The following is a 20277-nucleotide window of genomic DNA, read 5'->3' as shown; positions in this document are numbered from 1 at the left end:
TGCGGGAAGGAAGCAGGGGCGGTGAGGCTGAGTAACGGTGCCTGGGGAACCCCAGTCGCTTCGCCTGGGGACACCGGGCATCGACCCCCGGCTGCCAGGCTGGGCTCCGGAGCCGCGCGGGAGCCATGCGGGCCGCGCGGGGACGGCGGTGGCGACCCCGGGGAAAGAGTTAGGGGACGTGCCTCCTACCTTTCTTTTCCGGTCCGCGCGGTCCCTGGGGATTTTCCGTTGCTTTTTTCTCTCCCTCTCAAGGATCTTTTCCTTTTCATCCAGTTCAGCCTCTCGAACTTTTTTAATGGAAGCGGCAGCGTGAGCCATTTTGCAGAGAAAGCAGCGGAGCAGGGCCGCGCTCGGAGCCGCGTCCCCGCGGTCCAGGTGGTGGGTGGCACCCGGCGCAGATGCGCCTCCCGGGCGGTGGCCGCGCAGTCACTGGCAGCCGCCGCCCCGCCCCCCGCGCGGCCTCTGCAGCATCCGCCAGCCGGCTGGCGCCCAGGCTGCAGCCCGCGCCTCACCTGCAGCACAGGTGCGCCCCCGGCGAGCGCAGGCGGCGCCCACCAGCGGACGACCCAGCGGAGCGCCGTCCCGCGCGCGGCCCCGCGGGTGGGCGTTCACTGCCGCAGCCCCACCTCGCGCGCCCGAGGACGCTGCGGGCTGAGGGCCACCCCGCGGCGTGGCGGCAGCGGCTCAGTGCGCGCACACAGCCCTGCCTCCGCCCGCGGCCCTGCCCTGGGCAGGGCTCGTGCGGGGACAGAATCACGGGGACGTGCGTCCGGGAGGACGGCGCGGCTGGGAACACCTGCCACAGACCCGGCGCGCGTGGGCGGGCGGGTTCCAGACCCACGTGGGGCGGGGGTGGGGTTGCTTGCCGCAGGGACAGGCCTGGGGAGGGAGGGAAGGAAGCAGGAGGCACGGAAAACCGCCCATCACTTCAAGAGGCAGCCGGGACTCACGGATTCCCAAGCTCTTGTCAAACATCAAATTAGCACCCAGCGAGGTGACGCGCAAAGCAGGATTAGCAGCGTTTCGGTCGTCCCTCCCAGTCCCCGGCAGAGTGGCGCAGCCAAAGGAGGGAGAGGGGGGACTCAACCTGTGAGTCAACGAGGATGAAATTCCTGGCCTATGCTGCCAAATTTCCGGAATTTGACTGGTTTCATCATGGACTGATGGCTTCTCACTGAGTTCCTGGTTACTCACCCCCGATCTCTGCGACAGACAGGACACCGTGCGGGACACCACAGATCACGGATCCCCCAGCGCGCACACACCACCCCATTTAGAAAAGCGAGGTTTCGACACTAAGGTCATCACCGACATTGAACGATGCAATCTCATTCTGTATGCATCCCATGATTAAGAAAAAAGTAAAGTAACATAGAAAATGAGTTTTGGGGTCCCAACCCTTGGGACATACCTGCCCAGACAAATAGAGGATGTCAAGTTTCGTTTCCTGGGCTACAGGAAGGTAAGCCAACAGTTCTTCCAGGAGGGAAAATACTAATTCTCTGTACTGTGCATGGTCTGTATACATTTTAGCTTATCATAATATAACTTACTACTTGTCTTTTTTACCTAAACAAAGTTGCAAGCAGCCAGATTAATCAAATATCCCACAAGCAAGCAGACTGCGCTCCACAGTAGTACAGAACCCAGCGCTCAATCGGACTCAGAAGCCGGTCAAAGCAGAGACTGGCCAGAGGCCTGGACAGCCTCTCCTGTGGGGGCCGCTGCCCGCGTGGACTGAACAGCAGAGAAGTCACCTTCCAAGAAATAAATCATCTTCTCAAAGCGCCCTGCTCTGTACATCTTGTGGTTTTTACAAAGTAACGGGCACAGGCCTTTTGGGAAGACAGTGTGTGGACTTGGGGAGGCTTCCTGTGCCGGCCACCTGCTAGGACACGGGTCAAACGCATCCCCGACGTTCTTCAGGACACGCCGCCATGTTGTCAGGAACGAGGGGTTCAGGGGAAGCACAAGACTACCACCCGCATTCTGTCACTGGACTCATGGCCGTCCCTCAGGGTGGCTGAGCCTCCCACCCTGGCTTCCCATGACGGGGGTGACTGTTCTGGGACAGCGCCCTGCCCACGCCCCTCTAGAACCTGTCCAAGCTGTATCAGCCTCCTCTCTGAGTCACTTCCCAAAAGCAAGGGGAAACTCACAAGCATGCCTGAGAAAAACATCAGAGATCCTGGGGTCGAAAACATTGTTTTTATCCTCAGCCTTTGATGAGCTCAGTAGACCTATGTAAAATTGCACAGTATCAACTTAATGATGTCTTGTAATGCCAGGAAAATTACACATTTTTAAAGCTTCAACCTAATAACAAACAGAAAGGCCTTAGGCAGGGTTAACAGTCTTAGTCCCTAAGACTCTCCCCATTTTTCTGAGCTCTTCTTGTCACTTTTGTCTCACGAAGAAAAGGTGACGAATCAGATGTTAGTTCACTAATGTTAGTTTGACACATACATATTTCACAGAGCACCGTCATCACCAAATCTTTGTAAGCGGACAACACTCCTTCACACGCATTTCTCACTATGTCTCTGGATTCAACTCAGAGAAGCACATTCAGCATGCTCTCCCAGCTGAGGACACCAGAAGGCCCAGGACTTGTTCCCGGTGCCCCCCACCCCCAGCTGGCATGCGTGAGCAGGAGCATCAAGGGTAAGGACCCCAATCAGCCCCCTCAGGGGACAGAACCACTCTCTGCCCCACCATGGGCTCTGCTGCTCAAATCCCAAGCAGGAAACCTCAGGCCCATGTGAGTGTTTTCACATAAAGTGAAGGGACCACGAGCCCTTGTTAGCCCCTGGTTTCCATCCACCGTGTCCCCACCCAGAGAGCATGCTGCCCCCATATGAGATGCATGGGGCAGCGCGGAGTCACCCTTGAGTGCCGTGAGCTGCCGTCCTACACAGGGATAGGTGTCTCTCCACCGCTCACTGACGCAAGGTCTTCTAATGTCAGCCCTTCTTGTATGTCTGTGCTGCTCGAATGTCCCCAGGATTTCTGTTTGGAAGGGAAAATCTGTCGGATTTTGGGGGACAGTGGCGGGCACTCACCAGCTGAGCCCCGCACAGACAGGGCAGCAGGTTCCAGTCCCAGGAGCTGCCGGCCATGCACCTGGCGCCTGCACCGCAGCACAGGCGGCTGCCCAGCGGTCCTCCCGCAGAGACCGGGGCTGGCAGGGTTCTGCTCTTGCCCCAGCTGCAGCCTGCGTCAAGGGGACAGGCTGGTGTCTGCCTTCCCAGGGAGGGACACACCGTCACTCACATTTAAACCTGACAGCCAGCGGAACAGAATGCCCTTCAGGGAGGACAGCCTTCGTTTAAAGCCGGGACGGAAGGTGGCCCTTTGCTTTGCCAAGTGCCCAGCACTCCATTGATCCCCCTCCAGGGCACCGTTCAATAATGGAGCTGCCACACACAAGCACCGCAGCCAACGTGGTCACTGCCGCAAACCCAGTGCTGGGCGCGTGGGGAAGGCCAGAGGCACGACAACAGCAGCTGAGGCCACGGCATTGGGGGAAACCGGTGCTCAACTGAGCTGTGAGCCCAGTTCCTTCTCAAGTTCAAGGGTGTTGATCCACACTGGAGGCTCCCAGGGTCAGGGGACGGTGACCTGAACGAGCAATGACGTGCATACTGGGTGGGCCAAACAGTCTGTTCGGTTTCTTCCATAAAAGAAAAGACGCATTTTTCATTTTCAGCAATAACCTTACTGATTTGGATAGTTTGAGTATGTCGGCTATATCTCGCATAGTAGAACGTTGATTGTTCTCAATTAATGTATCGATTGGATCGCTACCAACTTCAACTAGTCTACCCGATGGTGGAGCATCATCGTCCAGTGAAACTTCACAGACCACTTCTGACACGTTCAATCCGTCACAGCACCTCCTCCACACACTGCACAAACCATCGTTTGCATTTCAGTTGCGATTTTACCTTTCTTGAAGTAATAAAGCATAATATGCCAAAAATGTTGCTTATTTTCTTCCGTCTTCAGTATTAAAATAGCTACACAAAGTTCACCATTTCGATAAGTTTTTTTTAATGCACGCTGATATGATACAATCTGATGTAATACAAGCTGTCATGATACAATCTAACAAAATTGTCTTAAGTGAAGTTAAAGACAACTAAGCGCTACCAGAGCCATCATATGGAAAAAACCAAGTGAACTTTCTGACCACCCCCAATATATTGCCCTGATTTGTTTTACCTGAAGCCAAACCCAAAAGCCCATTTGATAACACAAACTTATTAAAGCGGACCTTAGTAGTAACACAGTAGGTCCACCTTTCCGTGGATACGTTTCCGTAGAAGGTGATTTGGTTGCTCTGAGGATGCCCAGAAGGTATTTTCCTTCTACTCCAGACACCCAGGGCCACCTCAACGCCGGCAGGTCCCACAGCTGTGGACAGAGAGGCAGCCATAGATCACAGCCCGCCTCCCTGCCTCTGAAACTTGCCTCTAACTCAACACTCCTGGGCTATCAGAGACTTTCCACCTCTGAATGACATGGAGTGAGAAGCTCCCCTGAGCAGAGGGAGCCACCCAAACGGAAGGCTGTAATCGCAGGCACCCGGTGCCTCTGGCTTTGTGGAGGGCTCCTCCACCCTCCCCCACTCACACGGCCCTGCTCCACAGAGACAGAGACCAATAGAATTAAATCAGACCACACGTCCGGAGGCCAGTCCCAGTGGAGCCTCTCCTGTGGTGTGGCGTTGACATCACTGTGATCAAACCAGTCACAGACCCGGAGCCCCCACCTGGAGCTGCAGCCCAGGGAATTTCCAGGCAAACCTGATGGCAAATGGAACCACTGGGAGAGAAACAGCAGAGCAATGGCTCTTCTCTCCTGACACATTTCCCTACCAAATTTCAACTCGCATTTTGCAAACGTCAAGAGCAGGAGGGGAGAGATGAAGGACTGTGTCTCAAAGGTGAATGGGCTGAGTGTATAATAAGAAGGAGCCAGCCCCCGGCAGGTGGACCACCTGGGCTCCACTGCCTGGAGTCTCAGCAAAACCAGCCGTGAGCGCAGTCCTGGCAGCAGGCACGTGAGTCCTGCTCGGCCTGGGCCTGTCCATGCCAGTGTCTCTGGGGGTCCGGCGCCAGCATGTGATCAAAGACAGCCCTGCGTCCCGCAAAACAATGGGACAGAGAAACACAGACAAGGCACCACATAATGCAGCTGTGGACAAGGCACTGGCCCAAAACAATGAAATTTAAGAAATACATATATTTCTGGTTCCCCAAAGTAGTATCTTTTAGTTGCAAAGTTACGTAATCTCAACTCTTTGAGCTCAGACTGACTTGTTCTTTTCTCTGCCTCTCCAGCAAGCTACACGACTTTGCAGAAGAACAAATAATAATCGATGTCAGATAAATGAGCAATATGTGGTAAAGGAATCATAGAAACAATATACTATAGGACTTCAGGGTGCTACAATTTTTCTTAATAAAAACTGTTTATAACAGTGCAATAAATCTTAACACAGAATTGCATTCTTAAGCATCTGAGAATTCAGAAATTTCACCAAAATCTAATATTGGTTTGGCCAAAAAGTTAGTTCGTTTTTTGCGTAAGATGGCTGTAGTAGTGTTTAGTTGTCTTTAATTTCATGTGAAACAATTTTGTTAGATTGAACTATGATAGCTGTTGTATCAGTGTGCATTTAGAAAAACTTATCATAATTGGTGAATGTTTGTGTAGCCATTTTAATATTAAAGATGGAAGAAAATAAGCAATATTTTTAGCACATTATGCTTTATTACTTCAAAAAAAGGTAAAAACACAACTGAAATGCAAAAAAAGCATTTGTGCAGCGTGTGGAGAAGGTGCAGGGACTGATCGAATGTGTCAAAAGTGGTTTGCAAAGTTTCATGCTGGAGATTTCTCACTGGACAATGCTTCACGGTCAGTTTGGTAGACCAGTTGAAGTTGATAGCGATCAAATTGAGACATTAATTGATAACAATCAATGTTCTACCACACAGAAGGTAGCTGACATATTCCAATATCCAAATCAATAAGGTTATTGGTGAAAATGAAATATGTGTCTTTTATTTTATGGAAAAAACTAAACAAACTTTTTGACCAACCCAATAGATAAATGAGATGTAACCGAAAAAAAATACAATAGACTGTTTTTCACAAAAACCCAGTTGATGGTTTAGGTAGAAGCTTCAGGCAATATTCAACCCAACTAACTTTGTGAAATGAAAACTTCTGCAGAGATCTATGGTTTCAGCCTCGGTGATGCACAGCCTGGGACCCCGTGTCTTCACAGAAGTTGGCTGTTTCCTTTCTCTTCTCATCCCTTGGAAGACCCCTTCACACATGGCTCCAAGCAGAGGGTCTCTGTCTCCATCCCCAAAAGGACTGTCACCCAGCTCTATCCCCACTGGGTATGCACCCCTCCCCCACCAGAACCGCCGGGATACCCAGAGCCAGGTGTGCTCATAGTGACCTTTGACCCCACTGGTTCTTGCCGTGGCTTCGTGCACTTCAGACAAACCCTACCTGAAGGAGCGTGGATTCAGGGCGTTGTCTCCTGATAATAGTTACTGTGCTTTGCGAGGCCCTGGTAGCGTGAACACTCACTGACTTTGCTGTCAAGTTACAGGTTCAGAGAAACAAAGGGAAGAGGGGGGCAGAAGGCTTTGGAAACATCTAGAAACTCTACCATCAGACTGTTTCTCAAGTGTCTTTAAGTTCTGATTCCAATTAAAAGACACCAGCCTGGAACACACAGATGAGACAATACCTGGAAGTATTGTAGGTATTGTTTATTAAAAAAGAGACAAGGCAAAACCCTGAACAGAGAAAAATTCTTAAACAAAAAACATTCTGGAACAAAAGATCACGACCCTACATCAAATCATTGACACAAGAATTCCAACGTACATGTTTTGAGTTAAAATGTTTTAGGTGCATATGTATCACTGCTCATCTTTAAAAATTATCTGATCAAATAACACAGTTTGATCATGTTATAACACTGAGCTGCTTTTGTGGGGGGGGTCCTCAGTTTGGGCTCCATAACCACGTGAGCCTCCCTGTGGGTTCGAGCTCCTGCAGCACCTGGGGTGAACGATGTCTCTCTAACAACCAGGAGAGACACAGGTGAGGCACAGGTGAGATGTCAGCAGGTGTTCCGGAAGTATATAGGAACCACTGCACTATCTCCTGAGAACAAAGACCACAGCACAAATGTAGATGCGTGAAAGGGGGAAAAAATAGACTTTTAAGACAGAAACACAGAGGACAGACAGGAAACGAGATAGGACTGCCCCAAAATATAGTGCGTGGGAAGAAAGTGCACTCCCTCTGGGTGAGCGGCATCATGGAAAAGTTCGTGAGACCATTTGGTAACGGCGAAGCCCACAGAGCCCGTGACCCCGGGTAGAGGGCCCTCGGTCGGTGAGCTCAAGGGGTGGTCTGGCTGTGTCCCCCCCACACTTACTATTGAAGCCCTAATGTTGGATAGGGTGGTGTTACCAGGCGGGGCCTGTGGAGGTGAGTGGGTCACAAGGGACATTAATGGCCGTATACAGACCCCAGAGCTCCCTGCCTCTTTCCACTGTGTGAGGACCCAGGACGAGTCTACCGCTGAGAGGACAGCCTCATGTCACCGGACTGAGCTGGGACCTCATCTCCAGCTTTCAGACCCCAGAACGGTGAGAAATAAATTTCTGCTGTTTGTAAGCTGCCTGGTCTGTAGTGCAGCAGCTGGGACAGACTGAGACGACATCTCTGCTTGAGGAAGTATTTATTCGCCCTCATGACAGCCAGCTCTTTCTAGTCATATGACTTAGATGAGTCAGGACCAGAGACCTAGACCAGGCCAGAGGCAGAAGAAAGAGACACCCTACAAAGCCTTCCCTTGAAATGAAAAACAAAACAAAGAACAATTGCCATTTAACTAACACGCAGGCACAGCTCCAAACGGAAGGTCCTGTAATAGGCTATGTTACCAAGAGGTTTGCTGCAGAGCAGAGGAACCTGCGCAGGAGATGGAGCGCTTTCTCATCCTCAAAATTCATCCCTGAAGCTCGTTTCAGTGAAGGCCAAACTGGCCCTGTGCCAGGAGTGAGTGTAGAAATACGCAGCCAGCCAGTCTATCCGTCTGGTACCTATGAAATATCATGAAGAAGTTTGTCGAAATAGATGCCTTTTCCACACATAAGATCAGAGGTAAGATGCCGTCTTTCCTGAAACAAGACAGAAACAAACAAGACACACGCACACACGCACATACACACTCACACATACACACTCACACATACACACACTCCACTCTGCTGACGCATTCTCCTGCGGTGTCAGCCCCCGGCTTTCTCAGAGGGACTATTTATGAGTCCGATCGGAGAAGCTGGCTCGGGAGGTGCAGAGTATTTTTGGACCAACCCCAGGGAGATTCAACTGTCCTCCAGCCTTGTGCCGTGGGGTTTCTGCAGTGACAGCTCAGCTTCTCCAACCAGCGTGACCCCAGGGGCATCTCTACAGACTGGAAACTTCATTTTAAGAAGAGGAGCTACGGCTTTAAAATAGTAAAAAACAAAATACGACAGAAAACAAATGAATTCTTGGGTTGGCCAAAAAAGTCCATTACGTTTTTCCCGTAAAATAAAAGACACATTTTTCATGTTCACCAATTACTTTATTGATTTGGATACTTTGAATATATCTGCTATCTCCCACTATTGGCTTCTAGTGGGGAGAGGTCGGGGTGCTGCTAAATATCTTCCAATGCATGAGTCAGCCCCACAGCAAAGGGTTATTTGGCCAAAATTTCAGTGGTACCAAGAAACTCTGCAAATCACTTTTGACACATTTGATCAATCACAGCACCTTCTCCATACACTGCACAAATCTTTTTTGTGTTTCAGTTGTGCTTTTACATTTCTTGAAATAATAAAGCATAATACACTGAAAATGTTGTGTATTTTCTTCCATCTTCAACATTAAAATGGCTGCACGAAATTCACCAATTTGGACAATTTTGTTTTTAAATGCACACTAATATGACATCTGTCATAATACAATCTAACAAAATTGTTTCAAATGAAGTTAAACACAACTAAGGGCTACTAGAGCCATCTTAGCGGGGAAAAAACGTATGGACTTTTTGGCCAACCCAATAGATCCGTGGGTTTGTGTAAATTAGTGGAGTTTGGGCGCCCTCTTCTGGAGAGGACTGATCACAGCCAGTTGCTCCAAAGCACTGTGGGAGGAACTCACTGTTCTCAGGTTCAGGGAGCTGTTCTAATGGTTGCTGCGTATACTATTTTTTGTTTACTAGATATTTTTCTGTTTTGTAGATGACAGGAAATGCCGTTTCTGCCAAGGCATACAACATTAAGCCAGAAGAATCTAATGCAGATTATAAATTAAAAAACTGTGCACTTTTTAAAAAATAAAAATTGAAATTGAAACAAACTAAGCAAGTAAAATTTGAGCACCAGCAGGGTATTTGTAGGTTCTTGGTTGTCAAATCCCTACCTAGGATTTGTTTCAATCTAAGCCTCGGTCAGACCAATATATTTGTAACTAATTACAAAGTATCTGTCAATGCAGTGTCAAGCTGGACACTAACAGACACTGAGTCAACTCTAGTCTCTCCCACATTTGAGTAATACAATATGATCAGGCTTTTGTTTAGACAAAATTTCAAAACGTGATGGCGAATTACTCCCGAGTCAAGTCCTCATTTGGATATCCAGTTTCTGCACCACTTCGGGTTTCCGAACAACACAATTCTTACAGAAAGGTCATATAATAAAGACCGGGGTGAGGCACAAAACAAAAGTAGGTGTACAGTTGTTTGTGTGGAAAATAATGCAACAATTAATAAATAATAAAAGTACAAGAATAAGTTCTGTGTCACATACTCTGAACTGTAAATCTACTTTGGCCCCGCCCCTTGTTTTGTCAAAGGATCAGCACAGGGGAGAGAAGAGAGCCAGACAGGAGTATCCTCTCTGAGAAAATGGAAATCAGGGTGACCCTTCCTCTACGGAAGTCCTGAGCGACAACTGCTGGAAACACCCCAAGCGTGCTGGCCTCAGAACACTTTGCACCGGGGTCCAGGATGAGGGAAGCGGCCCCGTCCCACGCGGAGACCAGGGCTCTGCCGCATAATCTGCGGTCTCGCACCTGCCGCCTTAGTCCAGGTGAGCAGCCTCAGCTGCTGCGCCACGGCGCCCTCTGCAGCCCGCCCGCGGCTCTGCAGCAGCAGTGGTGCCGTCCCCAAAGACACCACTGGAGGCCAGTCATGCTGCAGCATGAGCTCCAGCCACACCCTAATTTAAAACGAGTAACCTACGGTTACGGAAACAATGCTTTGGGACCGAACACATACATACATGTACACAAATCTGATTTCACTTTTACAATTCAACATAATGGTAAAATTTTTGCTGGAGAAGATATGGAATCTTGTTTTGATATTTCAATCAAACCCCTCTATCAATCCACAGATACTTCAGTATGTTGATTATCTTAATTGTGGTGACACTTTTATGGTACATACGAACGTCGGAACTTACGGAATTGTACACTGCAGTGCTCTGTGCGCTGAATAGCTACATCAATTATGTCTTTTCCAGCTGCTAACTCGTACCCAGGAGCCACACGCCTGTCTATCACGGCCACTTCCCTCCAGCCCTCACTGTGCTGGGTCCACAACCAAACACCTCCCTTCAGATAAAGGTCCACATTTTTAAATCTTCCATCAACACGCTTCCCTCAGTCTGTCTCTTTTCTAATGATTCAAACCCTTGGTCTCAGAAATATGTTGATAAGAAAAGTATGTTTTTAGTAACCTGATTAAGCAAAATAACATTCCCCTGATTTTTCAGAAACTGCTGGTTTTTTATTTTTAATAGTTTATTTTACTGTATTTTTCCCATTACCATTTATCCCCCTTATATACACTTCCACCTCCACCTACCCACACCCTTCCCACCATCAAAAAACTGCTCTTTTTAAATCACTGGGCACCACAGTGAAATCTGACTTGGAGATGTATTAAAATAAGCAAAGCAAACAAAAAATGACCTGATTTAATTTGCATTCACTTCAACATCTAATTCAATGTAAATGTTTATTCAATGTTTGGCCACATGTTCACCAGGAAAATTTATCATCACTAACTGAGAAAGAGAAACCAAAGCAGCAAACTAAGGAAATTCCTTCCACACGAGGTTCTGTTCATTGCACGAGTTTCACCACACACTCTGCCCCACACAAACACTGTGCTAATTATGATTTGGGGACGGGCAGAGAAGAGTCGCAGAGAACTCCAGACACGTAAGTTCTTGGTTATCACACAGCTGATGTTTTGCTACAAACTACTACCCAGGAAGGAAGCGAAAGCTTAGTGAACTTTCAAACAGAGGGCGGATAAGCAGGGTGGAGTCTGTCTGGAGTTCAGCAGATGAGGGAGCCTGTGGCGTTCAGCCAGTGTGCACACGGTGCCCACGCTAAAGGTGACAGGGGAGGGGACAGAGATTTTTACATGAAACTTTCCTACATGTGTTGACACTATCACATAATGAGCAGATTTTCAAATAGCAAATTATTTCTTGTAGAAATAATGGATTCGGGGTTCGGTGCAGACCATTAGGGCACACACTTGTGGCTGAAACTTTTTCTGAAGCTTCTGAAAGGACCCACCAGAGGGGCACCGAGAGCAGAGCCCTCTGCGCCCCTCTGAGTTCTCACACACTAAGAGGATGTGTGCGTGATAACTGGGTCTCGCTGGTTCTATAAAACCTGTAAAACAGCACCTGAGCATTTTAAAGTGGTTTATATTCTTGTACAGCATCCTTGAAACCCAGAGAGGTTGAAGGACAGGCTCGCGGCCCGGAGAGCAGGACAGAACACGGTCTGTCCGTTCCCACTGCAGGACTTCCCCCTCTGGGCTCTTTAACCCTGTCCTGGAAAATCTCGCTCCTTTTAGCTTTTCAATTTTTAAAAGCATATTTATATTGGTACAACCACTTTGGAAAACAGTTCTGCATTACCTAATAAAGTTGAAAATGTGCCCCCCCAAAGGATACTCATGTCTGGGGAAGATTATCTTACCCTGCTTGCCCTGTACTCAGTGCGAAAATCCAGTCCCTCAGGAAGCAGTGACCGAAGCCACCCTCGCAAGAGCGCCTACGGACACAGGATCTGCGGACGACCCAACAGACACTTTACATCAATCCGACCTCGTCCGACCCTTCCTTACAAAAGTGTCAGGCAGGTATCATTACTACCACCCATTTTAGAGGCCTGGGGTGTGGGCAGCTCCACGCTGTAAGATGCGCAGGGACGAGCCGGCTGCAGGGAACTGCGTCCCCATAACCCTGTCGGTTGTAACCTGGCGCCAGAGGCCAGTCGCCCCAAATCCACATGTCTAACCCCAACTTTCACCTGTGCCCATGGCCACATTTTCCATAACGGGGAAGATGTGCACTGGCTCTACTCAATCTAGGAGAGAAGAGCAGCCTTCAGAGTGGAAACCCAAGGCTGTATTTTTAGGAGGTAAATCCCAGTTGCCACCCATCTGCCTACTGAGGACCCTGTTTGCACCCGCCATGGCAGCACCTGGGATCCTGAGTCCTCGGGCTTCATACAGGCCGAAGGCCCGAACTGGAGACTGCACAGCGCGGGAACGCCTGGAAAGAGGCGGCGGCGACATGCTGTGCTGCGGGGGGAGACCCGGGATTAAAGCAGTCTTGGAAACAAGACCCCCAGGACAAAATGCCCAGACAAGTCCTGTTACCTCGCTACGGCTCGACTCTCACCTGTAAAGTGGGGATATCTAATGAGGGTAAGTGAACTAGTTCATGTGGAATACTTAAAGTATTAGCACATAGCGAGCACTCAACGTCGGCTCCATTATTAACAACTAATTTTGAAAATGTCCAAGACTATCCAGGTAGATCCATTTCAATTCTTTGTTTCAGAAAGTTGAACTACAGTGATGAGGTGATTTTGCTGTTTAATCCACCTTAAAATTTCCAAAGGGCACGAAAATCCTAAGTGTCCTCTGTGGAAAACTCAATAATGATGGCAAGCAGAGCTCATAGCAGCACATCTTATAAAGACGGCGCCGGCCCAAAGGATTGGGTCAAAGGACCATTTGCCTAAACTCCTGAACGCAGATTTCAAGGGAGTTTGGAATTATAATCATTTTTCTCCATTCTCTGTGGCTTCGCAACGGTGTTGAGAGAAGTAAGTATTGCAGCCTGTGCTGGCCTGCAGGACACGTACGCTGCGAAGGGCGACCGATGAGCCGTGCTCTTGAGTCAGAGGGTACAATCTGTGCTGAAGTAGTGCTGCCAAGTTCAGGTTCGCCCCTGCGGCTGCGACTCGGGCAGCGTCTGTGTCTCTGTGGCCAGAGCGGGTCGCAAGCCGACAGAGCTCTATCGGGGATCGTTTCTCTTTGCGCCCGAACACCCAGGGCCTCAGCCCTTTGCCACCGAGGTGCCACTGAAGCGCCCAGGAGGAGCCCCCAACATCCACCTCTGCCCGTCAAACACCGGAGGGGAGTCTGGCTGCATTTAGCCGTAATTCTGTCACCGTCTCCAACTCAAGTGCCTCACAGGGGCCAGCAGGCGAGTGGGGTGTGGGGACAGGGGAGCAAAGGCCTGTCTAGTCAGCTTCAAACTGTCTGTCCAAGTGGAGTCGCTGGTCCAATATTATCAGATATTCTGATTTGTATAGGAAAGCTGGATTTCAGACTTTTATATAACATTTTCTGATACTAAAATATGGTCCACTAAGTCAATTTTTAAAACATTATGTGAGGTAAACAGAATATACCTGTGCCTTGGGTCATATTATTAAAAATAGTCCCCAGACTTTATAGCAGAGCATGCAGTGCAAGCAAACAAACATGCAAAACCAAACAACCACCACAAAGAACCCACAGAAGGAAGCTTTTTAAAAATTTTTCTTAAAGGATTTTATTTATTTACTTTTTAGAGAGAGGGGAAGGGAGGGAGAAAGAGGAGAGACACATGAATCAGTTGCCTCTTGCATGCCCCCCTACTGGGGACCTAGCCCAGGCATGTGCCCTGACTGGGAATCGAACCAGTGACCCTTTGGTTTGCAGGCTGGCACTCAATCCACTGAGCCACACCAGCCAGAGCAGAAGCCTTAAACCCCTGTGATGTCACTTACTAGAGTCATTTAAGAACACGTCACCCAGGGTTAATTTTTAAGAGCCTCTTCCCAAATAAAGTCCTAAATCTTAGCTGTTTTGTCCTCGGAAATGAAGCCCCAGGAGGATGTCTTCCTTGTGGCACATGCGGGTTTTACGTTTCAGAACTCACGTTAGCACACTGCAGTAACACTTTGAGATGCGAAAAGAAATTAGATTTGGGAAGGAGAAGGAGTTAAGGGTAATAGTTTATTACATAAAATGGTTCCTTATCTGGGATCTGGGATTTTCGTGAAAGTCATATTGAAAATGAGAAGAATTCTGAGAAAGAGAGGACTTGACTGAGGACCCTCATTCTGGGGAACGTCTTTGGAGTGGCAGGCATTTCCGTGTCGGGCGAGATCATCCCACGTCCCGTGGGAACCCCGGATCCCTGCGCCCCGACTCTGTGTAGCCCCCGGCGTGACTCAGCAAAGTGCCTGTGGTTCACGAGGAGCAGCGACCCAGCAGGGCCCCCAGCAGGGCCCCCAGCAGGGCGGGAACCCAATGTTGCTGAGTCCAGGAATGGTGAGTGTTCGAGCGCGACTAAAATGCAACTACGGAAAAATATCCGTGACTGTAAATAAAGAATGAAACATAGATGTGATTGTGTTAAAGCAGTACAACAAACTGTTTTTCGAACTTTTCTTTAGTTTCCTGTTGATTTTTCAATAAAAACAGCAGTTGTTAAGAGCAAAAAGGAGACCACTGCGGAGCAGCGGCCTCTCACCCACTTCTGAGACGTGTTTCAAGGCAGGGGAAGCACATTCAGGGTCCGCAGTAGTACTGTCTGGGGCCTTAGATGTGAGGCAGGTTCACGTTCATATTACATGTAGTGCATCACTCCTATTATAATCCCCTGATCGACCATCAGTAAATGTGTAACACTGGACCAGCTCTGGGGTCACATACGAGGGGCATCCGTGAGTGACCTGACTTAGAGGGGCTCTGTGGGCCCTCTGCTCTTTGCATTTTCCCCTTTTCCTTCTACATTCATACATAACTTTCAATGAGCTCTTCCAGGAGATGAAAACTTATTCCTCTTAAAAGGAAATTAGAGAAAGGATTTACAGAACCCCAGTGACTGGCTGTGGTGTGGGAAGCAGCCAATGGGAGGTTCCTCCTTCCCTACACCCCACAGCTGCCCGTGTGGGCACCTCTGTCTGGACCAGCACATCTGCACACTGATCTTTAGGTCTGTTTCTCCATGAGGAACATTCTGTGATCTTCCAAAGATTTCAATGGGCAAAGTCACAATTTGTAACCATAGGTGGCTTCTATGTAGGAAATAAAAATTGCTGTTGAGAATTTAAAAAACCCACAGACACGTATGAAGAATGAGGCCCGGGCACAAAGGATCAACAAACATATGTGAGATTTTATATGTGTGAAAACAGAAGCCAGAGGCAGGACGGGGACGGAGTGAACGGCAGGAGGGGCCTCATGCACCATCACTCACACGCAGGTCGCCTGAGTGAGGACAGGCAGGGTGGTGTGGCTCAGTGGGTTGGGAGTCATCTCGAAAACTGAGAGGTCGCCAATTTGATTCCTGGTCAGGGCATGTGCCTGGGTTGCAGGCCAGGTCCCCACTTGGGCCTGTGCGAGAGGCAACCAATTGACATTTCTCATGCACATCAGTGTTTCTCTCCCTCTCTCCCCCTCTTCTCCTCTATCTAAAAATAAATAAATAAAATCTGAAAGGAAGAAAGAAAAGAACAGAACTGCATGGCTACATGAATTCCCATCCTTCCTTCAGGACCAGTTCAAGCACCACCTCCTCCAGCTGCACTCAAGGCCCCGCCCAGCCCACCAGGCTGAGGTGGCCTCTGCCGCCAGGGCTCACTGGCCCCCAAACACCCTTCTTTCGTCACCTTGATCAGACCGTGACAGTCTCTGCTTCACGGGACTGTTCTTGAGAAAAGGGACTTTGTCTTTTATTTTGGTACCAACCTAGAAACTCAATGACGAGGCAATGAATACAAAGGTGAAAAGTCAACTGTACTAAATAAAGCACCTTGACAGCTGGCTCTGGGTTCCCTCCGACACCTGCTGGCGCTGCAGTTTTGATGGCGCCTGCCTTGTGGGTTTCATCTCTGTCCACTCCTGCAATCCTGTGCTTTAAATATTTAAAAGCCAACACACAAGCCGTGCCGGCCCCAGCAGGACGGACACACCGGCAACGCTGACCTGTCATTCAGTCGCCTTGTGGTTCCCTCGCACGTCGCCGCCTCCAGGGTCAGCTTTGAAGATTGTGCAAACTGAAAAACTTACGCGAATGGCCCTTTCCAGTGTCCAGACAGACACAGGCACCGGGGGCAAGGACAGCAGCACCACGGGATGACAGTTCACACAATGCAAAAGGCTTTGAGCTGCGCGTGGGAACTTGTGTCACTATTATTGCTTGTCCAGCAGGGGCTAATGACACCATTTCTGTCAAAGGGTCTGTGCCTAGCCCCTGCACGCCAGACACTTGCAACCTCGCTGTTGGAGCGTGATGTAAAAATGGCGGGAATAGACCGTCTCATAAACGTGTCCGATTTCTTACTAGTGTTCTTCCTCGTCCCTGCCTGGGACCCTCTTCCCGGGGCCTCTCTGCCCATCCGGACATTAACACTGAAAGTCCAGCGACATGCTTCCTTCGTGGAGCTTTTCTTGGTGGCCACAGTGAAATGCCCTGTGGCCTCAGTGAAACACCATGTCCCCTCCTGCTTTTCAGACAGAAAGTGGTCAAAGCCAGTGTCCTCTGCACACTGACGGGGACAGGGCTGCATCCTCCCTTCCCACCTTCCCCAAGGCCAGTTGCTCATTCTCACGTCTGGGGGCACTGTGCCTACGAGGAGATGTCTGAACAGTACTGAGGCCACAGGCCTCACCCAGAGCAACTGCATGAGAATCTCTGGGGAGTGAGACGCAGGCACTACCGTGTCAGCCCCATTCTTGGCCACGGATGAGAATCACTCTTCCACAGAAGGCTCCCCAAGGGCTGGCGCTGGGTCTTCTTAGTCATAGACGTTCCCAGCAGTGCACTCAATTGCACCCAATCAGTATCTACTGGGGACCTTGGACACAGTAGGTCCTTAATAAATACACCGCAAATGCAACATTAAAATTTGCCACATTTGAGGAAAAGAACATCAAACAACAAATTTTTATTCTTCACACCATGTTCTCTGATAAACCATCCATAGGGGCTGAATCCTCCATGGACAACCTGCTGAAGTTGCTCACTTGTCCTCAGCTCCTCTGCCGCACACATTCACACTGCGTGTTAGGGTTTTCTATAAGACTGGGCCTGATGTACTTTTTTTTTTTTTTTTTTTTAAAGAAAAGCACTTTCCTCCTCTCTTCAAGCTGAATGGACAGCCCATCATGCCTGGATTTTCAGCAGCAACCATGCTGGAAGTAATGGGCTGGCGTCCAGGGCCGGGCACCCCCCGCCGCTGTCACACAGAATCAATCACAGCCTCCAGCACACTGAGGCGCGGCGGCCTGGGCGCCGTGGAAGGAGGTTTCTGCGGCGTGCAGCAGCTGCCGGTCAGCGGGACACCCAGGCTGTTTGCAGAAAACACAGCAATTGGTTGCTTCTTTCTCTCCTTTTCAATTCCGCAGGGACCACCTCCCAGCCATGTACCAGTGCACCTCACATAGGAACCAGGTAGCGGGTGTTTGAAAGCTGACTTAGGAAAGGATGTCCTGGCCTTGCTTTGCTCCACCCTTGGCCTGAGGCCTCTGCCAGGTTCTCAGGGCCTTACATGTGTGACCCAGGTCTACTGGGCTGTCCAGGCTATATCATCCAGAGACATCTGTTCCAGTATTCTTCAATGTTACTTAGGAAAGACCTAAATTGCCTGTGCTCAATCACATGCAAGAGTTAATTTACTCATAATTTTTAAAATAAATGAACAGAGTGACATTTCTGTGCCAAGTACTGTGCAAACACCAAGAATTGAAAGACACAGTCAGGTCCACTCACAATTTATGCGGTTGTCATAAATTCTACAACACACGGTTTGAGCAGGCACACTCCACCGTCTGTACTCACACCGAACAAACAGCCTCTCACATTCCATGGGAGTTGGAAAGGTGGGACAGCAAACAATTGTTTGGAAGTACCTCTTTTAAGAAAAAAGAAAAATATCAGTGAAGTCATTATGGTAATTTCTTATACTTATATTTTGGTTATTATTGTGGAACGACACCCACCACCTCCCTACACAGCTCAGAGAGGTGTCCCACCCCCAGCACGCACCCAGACCTCCGGGAAAATAGTCGCAGGCTGTGTCCTGGTTTTGAATGGCTTCTGCTGACTGTATTTGGGCATCGCTAAGGCCAGTCTGGCAAGAAGACTGACACTTGAACCCCTGACTAGACCAGCTCCTGAACTCTGTAGCTTTCAAAACACAGTTCCCCCCAGAAATCCCACTGCACACGAGGGTTGTGTGTCACATGACCCCATGCCTGCCCTCTGGCTCCACCCTCCCTGCCAGCAGTGCCTTGGGGAGGGGACCTGCTCTGAGTGTGTGAACAGTGTCACCAAAGCTGTTTTACTGGCCTTCTCTCCGGTATGCACCACATGACCAGAGTCCCTACTTCTGTCAGGAGGGTAATGGTGGCAGGGTGGAGGTGGGACTTGTGAATGCCTACGCCAGGTACCTGTCCTTTCATTGCTCTCCCTGGATGAACAGGGATGGGGGACAGGCAGGTGCGCAGGCAGGTGCACCACTACCTGAGCCTAGAGGAAAGGAAGCCTCGAACCCTAGCTGCAGTGAGGACAGTGAGTGTGGAGGAGTGAATGTGTGAGTCGGTGGAAGAATGAGGAAGCCTGGTCAAGGAGGTGCGGGACTGGAGTCCGAGAGGAGGCACCTTGGCTGCCCAGGCAGCTGCTGTCCAGGAAGGAGATCCGAGGACGTGCAGGTGTTCACGAAGCCCCGCCGGCACCTCAGTCTGCGGAGGATACTGCGTGCTGCAGACGCCAGCGTGGCCTCCCCAGGGAGCCGTGGTCGCCTGCGCTGGGCGCTGTACTGTGACATCTGCCGTCCTTGTCCCTCACCTGACCACCAAGCTGTCAGGCCTGTGCCTCCATCAGCTCCTATTTCCTTTGCGGCTTTGTTTTCAAATCACTGTGAAGCACCGCAGTGGGTACAGCATGCATCAGAACCAGAACTACGGGATGGGTGGCACCTGCATTGAAAATGAACCCCTCTTGTTCTCAGGGCTTCACCCGTCTGCTGTTTGTTCTGAAATAAATCTACAGTGATGTTCTCGGCTTGTCAGTTCTCCAGGGTGTGGCTGTCTCCTTTACCCCACACCACTACTGTCATCAAACCTGGATGTTGTGACGGGCACCAAGGACTTACTAGGCAACTACACACAAGCATTGCAAATGCCCTGAGGACGTGTTGTCGTAGAGCAAAGTGGAATAGGACAGTGACGACAAGCGCTATAAACTAACTTAATTAGCGTTTAAGGGTTTTCAAAGACTCTGTCCAGTGGCAGCAGTGAGTGAAGTCGGGAACGCTCCACAGAGGATCGGGGCCGGGGTCCCAGGGTCAGACGTGCAGTGTTGTCCAGCTGCTCCCCCCAGAACAGAGCGTTTGGCCAGTTGGTTGAAAAGATGATGCTGACTGGCCCCAGGACAGACAGACATTCTGCCTCCCAGGCAGACACAGTGCCTTCGCGACGAACCAAAACCAGAAAATTAAAGTAAGTGCATTTTTGTTGGCATTCAAGTGAAAGCCACTAGATTTAGTCAAAATTAAAAGGAAAAATCAACCATGGGACTGTGCCGTCTATGCCAATGGATCCTGTGGTAAAAGGGGCCAGGGATCGGTTGTGTGCTGGCAGAATCACCAGTAACTTCCAGTCAGGACCCACCACTTCACGGACCTTTGTGATGCTGAGATGTTTAAAATGACAGTGACAACGGGCATTCCAAAATAAGAGGGACGAAGAGTGGGAGCTACGTGGTCATTTGGAGGGGATAAGCCTGGTCTCTGTGAGCAAAAAGCCAGGGAGAGGAGAATTCGTGAGCCGGTTCTCTGCAGTGGCCCCAGGATCCAGAACAAAACCGA

General features: G+C 49.6%; 1 protein-coding gene across 12 annotated transcripts in view; it reads right to left on the bottom strand.

Moving 5' to 3' along the window:
- ANK2 (ankyrin 2) overlaps positions 1–20277 on the bottom strand; it is a 248677-nt gene that overhangs the window by 134702 nt on the left and 93698 nt on the right. For 2 of the 12 annotated variants that reach the window (XM_053911443.2, XM_053911440.2), the window contains exon 1: positions 190–455. The exons of 8 other annotated variants lie outside the window; for them this stretch is intronic. In XM_053911443.2, coding sequence (XP_053767418.1) covers positions 190–318 — 129 coding nt within the window. In that variant the 5' untranslated portion in view covers positions 319–455. Of the gene's footprint in view, positions 1–189; positions 476–20277 lie in introns of those variants that run through there. 2 more of the 12 variants (XM_053911411.2, XM_053911445.2) reach the window with 2 other exon arrangements.

This window comes from Desmodus rotundus, chromosome 9 (genome assembly GCF_022682495.2).
Source record: "Desmodus rotundus isolate HL8 chromosome 9, HLdesRot8A.1, whole genome shotgun sequence".
In the NCBI taxonomy this organism is placed as follows: Eukaryota; Metazoa; Chordata; class Mammalia; order Chiroptera; family Phyllostomidae; genus Desmodus; species Desmodus rotundus.
The sequence above is the reverse complement of the archived record's forward strand: the minus strand, read 5'-3'. Positions and strand labels throughout refer to the sequence as shown.